We start from the raw sequence: 9,109 nt of genomic DNA on the forward strand, positions 1-9,109 counted from the left end.
TCGGGGATGTAGGATTCCTTCACCCACACAGTGCAAGAATACATCGCCTAACGTATTTTTTGCATTAAATCCCCAAATCTTAGAATCCAGGGCACACTTCTCGGGAACCCTAAACTGTTAGTTTACCGAGAGACCCACCCCGGAGCAGAGTCGTTCAAGGTCACTAGAGCAGGTGCCCGCCTCCGGCCCTGAACCAGCGCGGTCAGGCGCGTTTCCTTCTCCGAAGTTGGATCACGCTCTCTCCCGACTCCAGGGGCTCCCCACCAGGTGACCGAGACCCTGCCGGGAGAACCCCATCTGCACGTCTGGTGGCGGGGATTGGAATCGCGCCTCTGGAAGGTTCCTAAGTGGCTGGCGGTAGGGGCGGCTCCAGGAGGCCGGGGCGGGGCCGGCGGCGACCGGCGGGGCCAGGCTACGCCTCCGGGAGCCACTGGGCCGCGCCCGTTGGCGGAAGCCGCGCTCCGCCCCGCGGGGGACGCGCTAGTGGAGGGTCGGCGGCGGCGCCGCGCCCGCTGTCCGCGCTCTGCCAGCTGGCTGCCTGGCTCGCCTCCAGCCGCAGGACCAACGCGAAGCGGTCCCGGGCATGCAGTCCTTAGCCATGGACCTGCGGATGCTGTCCCGGGAGCTCTCCCTCTACCTGGAGCACCAAGTCCGTGTTGGGTTCTTCGGCTCCGGGGTGGGCTTGTCCCTGATCCTGGGCTTCAGCGTCGCGTACGCCTGCTACTACCTGAGCAGTATCGCCAAGGTGAGCCGAGGGGCGGCGCGGGCGCCGAGGCGCAGGCCGGCGGGCGACTTGGCGGGGAGCGGTGGCAGCGGCGAAGCGCGAGGCTGCGCCGGCAGGGGTGGGTGGCGGGGTTGGGGCTGCAGCTCCTGGGTGGTCGCCCCCTGAGAGCGCGCGGGAAAGCCCCGGCCCCGCGGTCCTCGGACCGCAGCCCAGACCCTGCTGACCTCGGCGCGGCGGCGCTGCCCTGTCACTGTTCGTAGATCGAGCAGTGCACTCGGCAATGCTGTTGCAGTTTTGAGAAAGACTTCCTTATCTCAACTTTAGCCTTTTCGAGGGGTTTCCTAAATCCCTGTTTCAGTCCGTTGTGGTTGTGAATTACTTGGGTCAGCCTTCCAGAAAGGGAATGCGCTCTCGAGGGGCAAGTCTGTGCTGGTTTCTTGTTTGAGGTTGCCAGAAACTTTCCTCTGCCCTCCCCCCCTACCCCATGCGGCTTTCCGTTCAGAAACCCCAGTTAGTGACCGGGGCTGAGAGTTTCAGCCGCTTCCTCCGGGACCACTGTCCAGTGGTCACAGAAACTTACTACCCGACGGTCTGGTGCTGGGAGAGCCGAGGACAGACACTGCTGAGACCTTTCATCACTTCCAAGCCCCTCGTGCAGTACAGGAAGTAAGTAAATTTCCACTTTCAGTCATTTCTTCAAAAATCACAGTTCTTGGCATACTTCCAGTTCTTGGTTAATGGAATCTCTGCTTTAGGAAGTATATAGAACAGAAAGAGCATGAAAATGGAAGGTATGTCCCCTGGTCCAACCCAGCGGTGGCTCAGGAGATGCCTTTCCCTTGCCTCCGGCTGCCTGCCCTGGTGGTTTACTCCGGGATGAGAGAAATGTTTGAGGATTACCGTTTTCCAATTTGTGGTGCTTCTGTCCCAAGGACCTAGATCCCATGAAGATATAAGCACAGATTCACTGACGTTCAGCAGATCCTGGGGATGGGAGTGGGGCGAGAGGGATGCCAGTTAATTTGGGTTTTGTGTGATGGACTCCTGTAAAATGACTTAATATTGGGAAGCAAATGAGTTATTGATGACAGTGGTCCTTGAGGTGTTAAAGAAGAGGCCCAGTATTTAACAGTAACTACCTAGGAGATTGAAATGGTGTCTGATAATACAGTAATTTCCCTGAGTCATCTAGTCCCTTTTGTTGCCTGGAACTTGCACTATTTGTTTGGGAAAATTCTGTAAGTTCATGAATATTATGTGAGAAGTACTTCAAATTAATTAAGAAGCAAATTTTTAACATTCTCTGCTGGGAGACTGCATTATTAGGTGCAACGGGCTAGAGCAGTGATCATATCAGCATTGTACTTACTCATAATTCCCTGTTGAGTTATTTGAGTGACCTCCATCAAATAAAGGTTAAATGCTGGGTATTTTAGAGTAATGAGGAAATGATTAAGATAAGTATTTGAAGTGCTTTGAAGTTCATTTTTGTATGCTACTTTTTAGTAAGGTTGCTGGAAATACTTTATGGTACTAATTTTCATAACATTCTTGTAGTAAAGGCTGATGATACATAGATACAGATGATGTATGTGCTATTGAATGCTGAATAAAAGTTATTTTGAAGTGGCCAAATGTCATATATTTAAAGAATTTAAAACAATAAAATTAAGATGTGATTTGAAACAATGAGTAATGTCTTTTGAATTATTGCTTTTAGTGAACTTATTAAAACGGCAGATGGAGGACAGATTTCTCTGGACTGGTTTGATAATGATAACAGTCCATGTTACATGGATGCCAGCGCCAGACCTACTATTTTATTATTGCCTGGCCTCACTGGAACAAGCAAAGAATCATATATCCTTCATATGATCCATCTCAGTGAAGAATTAGGATACAGGTACCAGTAAACTTTTTTTTTCCATTTTTCATCTAATTCATTCTAAATGAAGTACAAATATACCTACATGTTTGTTTAAGAAATAACAGTCTCGAGCTGTTGCCCTGGATACAGTGCTATGGTGTCATAGCTCACAGCAACCTCCAACTCTTGGGCTCAAGCAATCCTCTTACCTCAGTTTTTGTATTTTTAGTAGAGACAGGGTCTTGCTTTTTTGCTCAGGCTGTCTTGAACCTGTGAGCTCAAGCTATCCACCCACCTTCACCTCCCAGAGTGCTGGGATTGCAGGCGTGAGCCACCGCACCTGGCCAGAAATATTAGTATTTCTTGCATGTATTAAACAATCTCTCATATTATTATTTTTCTCTCCTCTTTTCTCTCTTTTCAGTGGATGCATAACTGAATCATCTCACATGAAATGGCATTTAGCATAGTAGGCACACAGCAGATGTAGGTTGAATGAATGAATGAAATTAGAATCAGCCAAGCATGATAGAAGCCACCTCCAAACCCCACCTCAGTAGAGGATTGCTAGGGAGAATAGCAGTTACCACCCCCTGAAAGAGTACACAGTGGCCCTCATATCCCACTCTGTAGTTGGACCCTGGATTCACTAATCTTATCTCTCTGGCTGAGATTCCAACTGTAAAAAATATTCAGCATGAGCTTGTAGGTCATCCTTATTTTTCCAAAGGTGATCTGTGCCTCTTCTGGCCACCTGAATTTTCAGGTGCACCTGGCTAGTGTCCAATTAATGATACTAGAGCATTTTTCAGTGACCATTATTCAATGCAATCACCGGGTACAATTAATTTTTTTTTACAAATGACTTAGCAACTTTTTCAGGTTTAGCTCCAACTTGAAAGTAGAAGGTACTGCTTTTTTGTGCCTTAGTCTTTTTTTAGCTGATTATAATTATTGTAACAGAACACTCTGTGACTTGTATTGAAAGTTACATCTTTTCTTAAACTTTTTTTTTTCTTAGAGACAGAGTTTCACTTTATCTCCCTCCGTAGAATGCCGTGCCGCCACAGCTCACAGCAACCTCCAACTCCTGGCCTTAGGTGATTCTCTTACCTCAGCCTCCCGAGTAGCTGGGACTGCAGGCACCTGCCAGAACGCCCGGCTATTTTTTTGTTTGCAGTTTGACCAGGGGCCGGGTTTGAACACACCACCCTCAGTGTATGGGGCTGGCACCCTACCCACTGAGCCACAGGTGCTGCCCTCTTTTGTTAAACTTAAAACTTTGCCATCTTGTTCATTGGAAAAGCTGATAGTGTGTTAATGTTAAGAAAAACACTCTGATGCTGGTTGGCGCCCGCAGGACTGGCCACATTCACCCAGGCTAGTGAGTTTGAACCTGACCCGGTACAGCTAAACAACAATGACAACTGCAAGAAAAAAATAGCCAGGTATTGTGGCGGATGCCTGTTATCTCAGCTACTTGGGAGGCTGAGGCAGGAGAATCCCTTAAGCCCAAGAGTTTGAGGTTGCTGTGAGCTGTGACAACATAGCACTCTGCCGAGGGTGACATAATGAAACTCTATCTCAAAAAAAAAAAAAAACTAACACTTTGATGTAAAGGGAAATATTCCATAATAGCGAATTCAATTTTAGCAAATTAACTCTGATTTTTTTTTTTTTTTTTTTTTTTTTGTAGTTTAGGCTGGGGCCGGGCTTGAACCCACCATCCCTGGTATGTGGGGTGGGCACCCTACTCCTTGAGCCACAGGTGGCCCAAATTAACTCTGATCTTTTACAGATAAAGCCTATGTTCACAAAGTGACATTCCAAGTTTAAGTACCATCTGATTAGATGTGAGAGACTTGGTTCCAATTTTTTTTTTTTTTTTGCTAAAATTTAGTCATATTCAGAAAGTATAAAAGATCATAAATGCTTTTGTGCATCTTTAAATTGCTAATTCTGAATTTAGCCTGAGCATTTTCGAAAGCTTTAGAAACTGCTTTTGAAAACAGTATAGTTGAAACTCAAGGACTGAGTCTTACAAGAAGTGGAGATCCCAGCACACATGGTTTTGTCTATTACTTGTAAAAGTTTATTATTTATGCTTGGAAGGTCCTAGGTTCACCAAGAGTTAAAATTGTTTCTCTTCTATTGTTTCAGAAGTTTTATTAAGGGTGCATGATAGAAGGAAGGCTTTGTGCTAGGTACTATGAGGAGATACAAAGAGTTCTGAGAAATTGTCCTTGCCTCAAGGAGCACTCCAGAGGGGAAAGCTGGGCTAATTCATTGTTGATTGCTTGAAGACCCAGCCTGTTTGGGTTCAGTGAGCTCTGACATTGAATCAGACTGGTATTGGAGGAAGCAGAATGGATGAATAAGCCAGTAACTTTTCAGTGGCCTTTAGGCCTATCCCTATTTATTTTATCTTATTTTATTTAATAAATAAGAGTTGGAGTCTTGCTGTCTTGTCCAGGCTAGAGTACAGTGACATGTGATCTTAGTTTACTACAGCTAAGCAATCCTTCTGCTTCAGTCTACCAAGTAGCTGAGATTATAGGCACATCCCACCATCCCCGGCTAATATTTATTTATTTATTTATTTATTTATATTGAGACAGAGTTTCACTTTGTCAGTCTTAGTAGAGTGCTGTAGTGTCACAGCTCATAGCAACCTCAAACTCTTGATCTCAAGTGATCCTCTTCCCTAGGCCTCCCAAGTAGCTAGGACTACAGGTAGGCACCTGTCACAACGCCTGGCTGTTTTTTTAGAGATGGGGTATGGCTCTTGTTCAGGTTGGTGTCCAACTCTTGAGCTCAGGTGATCTACCTGCCTTGGCCTCCCAGAGTGCTAGGATTTACAGGCGTGAGCCATGGTGCCCAGCCTTGTAAGGAGTTTTTGGATCTAGGTCAGAAAGCCTGTTTCAGTTAGCTTTTTCTGTATAATAGACCACTCCAAAACTTAGGAGCTTAAAGGAACCACCATTCTGTTCACAATTCTGTGATTTGGCAATTTGGGTCGTTCTTCTGGTTTAGGGTGAGATCATTTGTGCATTTGTGGTCAGCTCCATGCTTATGGACGCTCAGCTGGGAGGAATCATCTCGGCTCTATGTTTTCTCTCATTCACCATTGGGCTTATCCTGGGCTTGTTCATTTGGTAGCAGAGTTCCAAGAGTACAAAAGTGGAAGCTGCAAGGCCTCTTGAAGCCCAGGCTTTGAACTTCTACAGTTTTGCCTCTGGGACTTTCTACTAGTCAAAGCAAATCATATGGTCAGCCCAAGGTCCAAGGGTAGGAAAATAGACTTCTACCTGTTGATAGAAAGAGCTGTAAAATGTTTTTTGTAATCTTCCACCAAGAACCAGGTAGTTTCAAAGGTGAATGAGGTGATACATACATACATCTGGAAGTTTGGCACAAGGCTGGATTTGAGTCCTTAGGTAGCTAAGTAATCTAAGTCACTGGTACTATAACATGGGATCTAGCAGGTCGCCGGACTTGTGGAAAGCTACATAATATGGGGAAATGTGCATGGGCTTTGGAATCAGGCCTGGATTCAAATGTCAGAACTGCTATTTACTGAATGACCTTGAGTCATTGACTCAATTTGACTTTGCTCATCACCCTTTTCTCACCTGTTTCAGAGGGTTTGGTTAGAACGTATAAAGTGAGCTGGTTGTGGTAGCTCTTACCTGTAATCGTAGCACTTTGGGAGATCCAGGCAAGAGAATCCCTTGAGCTCAGGACTTCGAGACCAGCCTGAACAAGAGCAAGACCCTATCTCTACTATAAAAGAGAAATTAGCTGAGATTGTGGCAGACACCTGTAGTCCAGCTATTTGGGAGGCTGAGGCAGTACAGTCGCTTTAACCCAGGAGTTTGAGGTTGCTGTGAGCTATGCTGACACCATAGCACTCTACCTTAGGCAACAGAGTGAGACTCTGTCTCAGAAAGAAAAAAAAAGAATAATAAAAAAGGAAAAGGTATAAAGGATAAGGTCTAGTGCCTTGCACAAGGTGAGTTTTTAGAAAACGTTTATATCTTCCTTCCTTCATCTTCTGGTTCCTCATCAGAGTAGAAAATGTTTTATAATTTAGATTAGCGAGTACAAATAAACCTAGGCTTTGGGAAACATGAAGATCTGTTTACAGGACAGTGTGTTCAGTCCGAGCATCCCTCCTTGCCATCCTACCTCACTTATTATGTAAAAGTTGAGTGCTTAGGAAGGGTCATAAATTCTATTAGGTCACCAGGGAACTGTCAATGATTTACTGGTGAGTTATGATTTAGACATTGGAAGGAACCTATCTCCCAGCATGTGGACAAATGAAACATAATGGTTTATTGTTGATGTTATTTTTTTTGTAGACCTGAACACTAGCAAAAATACTTTGCTGTTGAGGGCCATTAATTCAAATCAGTGATGGAGGGATTGGAAACTAGGCTAAAGTTTGTTTAAAATAATTGTGAGCAAAGGCTTTAGTAAGTCAGTTGAAGATAAATATAACTAGAGAGGACTGTTTGACCTTCCAAAATGAGGATAGCCTCTTTATGATCATTGGCGAATTGTATGTACTCTCTAGAGTGGAGCTGCCCCAAAGAGGAGAAAATTGCTGAGCCAGATAAATTCTTCCAAATTGTATTGATCAATTAAGTCCTTTACCTCCTGGAGGGTGAGTAAAGTAAAAAAAGGCCAAAAGTATGTTTAGAGAGAAGCTTTCATATGGAAACCAGAAGACTGAAGAGAAGGTAGTTCCCTCTAGTAATTTACACCTATATGATCGATAAAGTAGTTAGAAATCATATCCATTCATTCAAGATTTACTTATTAATTGAGACAGAGTCTCACTCTGTCACCCTGAATAGAGTGCCATGGTGTCATCATAGCTCACAGCAACCTCAATCTCTTGGGCTAAAGTGACCCTACTGCTTCACCCTCCTTTAAGTAGCTAGGACTACAGGTGCTGGCCACATTGCCCAGCTAGTTTTTCTATTTTTAGTAGAATTGGGTCTCGCTTTTGCTCAGTTGGTCTCAAAACTCCTGAGCTCAAACAATCCACCCGCCTCAGCCTCCCAGAGTGCTAGGATTACAGATGTGAGCCACTGCACCCAGCCCAAGAGCCCATTTCTTTCTTTCTTTTTTTTTTTAAATATCTATTCAGTAATATAGCCTAACAGGTATTATTTTATATACCAGAATAATCCCGTTTTCTTAAAACTTTTTCTCATTCTTTGAATTGATTTTCAGTAGTACAATAAAAACAAGAAGAAACACTTTACAGTAACTCGGGCAATTTTCTTTTGCCTTGACCTTTTTTATTCAGAACTTTCATTTCCCATTATATTCTACCCCCGATGAATATTAAAAAGAGTGGAAAAAAAAAAAGAGTAACCCATCCAGAATTACCTAATAATAAGTTCACTGAAATCTAGGTCAGTCATTAAGTATTTTGGTACCGTAAAGTATAATGTCAGAACCTATATTCCCTAGAAACATACAGTCTAGTTGAGGTGGCAAAGAGTATGCTGTAGTAGGGAAGTAAGTATTAGAAAAAAGTAGAATTGGCTAAGAATGACAAAAATAATAGTGACTTAAGCAAGATACAAGTTTATTTCTCATGTAAAAATCTCACGCTCTTGCTGAGGCAAGAGAATCGCTTAAGCCCAAGAGTTCGAGGTTGCGGTGAGCTGCGATGCCATGGCACTCTACCAAGAGCGGCATAGTGAAACTCTGTCACACACACACAAAAAATCCAAAAAGGTGCATCACGACTTGTGTGATGCTTCACAGTTGTCAGAAGCCTGAGCTGCTTTTATCAGGTTGCTTCTTTATTTTGGGCAGCCCCGTACCAACTAAAATTGGGGCCTCTGTTACTGAGGACGAAGGGGAGGATAAGTATTGGGAGATGACTAGCAGCCTGTGCCTCTGAAAGGTCAGTGCAGGAAGTACTGAGATTCAGGAATATCAGAATAACCAAGAAGAACATTTCGTGGAGGGAAGGAGTAGACGAGCAGTGTCGGATGCAACTGCAAGGGCAAGGAGAACCAGGACGATTACAGACGAACTTGAGAAGATCTCAGCGGAGGGATGCGGAAGGAAGCCAAACTGCTGGGCGTTAAGATGACCTTGGGAGACACAGCAGGAGGGGATCACACATTTGTTAAGTTTGACAGAGAAAGGAGAGAAATAAGGAGGTAAAGGAGGTTGTTAGAAGAGGGCGAAAGGAGGAATTTTTTCATGACTGTAGACTTGTGTTTCAAGATGTTTCTTATTCTTATCACATTTTTTTTTTACTACTTAAAGAAAGCATTGATTTTTTTTTTAATGGTTTGATAAGATCAAGATCTTTTATTCTTCATTTCAGGGCCCACCTGTTGGTAGCAAGGATGCCATTGTTCATTTGCTTATTATTTATATTTTGAGAGAGATTAAAAGTGGGAGATGATTTGGAAGTAGTTAAAATTTGACTGCTTTTGAATGTTCCTTTAGTTTCTTTCTCTCTCTCTTTTTTTTTTGGAGAA

General features: G+C 43.9%; 1 protein-coding gene across 1 annotated transcript in view; it reads left to right on the forward strand.

Annotated features, from left to right (window-relative positions):
• The first annotated feature begins 448 nt into the window (after nucleotides 1-448).
• The window catches only part of ABHD3 (abhydrolase domain containing 3), a 58,378-nt gene continuing 49,717 nt past the window's right edge, over nucleotides 449-9,109 (forward strand). Inside the window, exons 1-3 of the mRNA XM_012802095.2 lie at nucleotides 449-745; nucleotides 1,227-1,390; nucleotides 2,445-2,627. Coding sequence (XP_012657549.1) covers nucleotides 584-745; nucleotides 1,227-1,390; nucleotides 2,445-2,627 — 509 coding nt within the window. The 5' untranslated portion in view covers nucleotides 449-583. The remainder of the gene's footprint in view (nucleotides 746-1,226; nucleotides 1,391-2,444; nucleotides 2,628-9,109) is intronic.

Source organism: Otolemur garnettii, unplaced genomic scaffold (assembly GCF_000181295.1).
Source record: "Otolemur garnettii isolate 467f Iridium unplaced genomic scaffold, OtoGar3 scaffold00012, whole genome shotgun sequence".
NCBI lineage: Eukaryota > Metazoa > Chordata > Mammalia > Primates > Galagidae > Otolemur > Otolemur garnettii.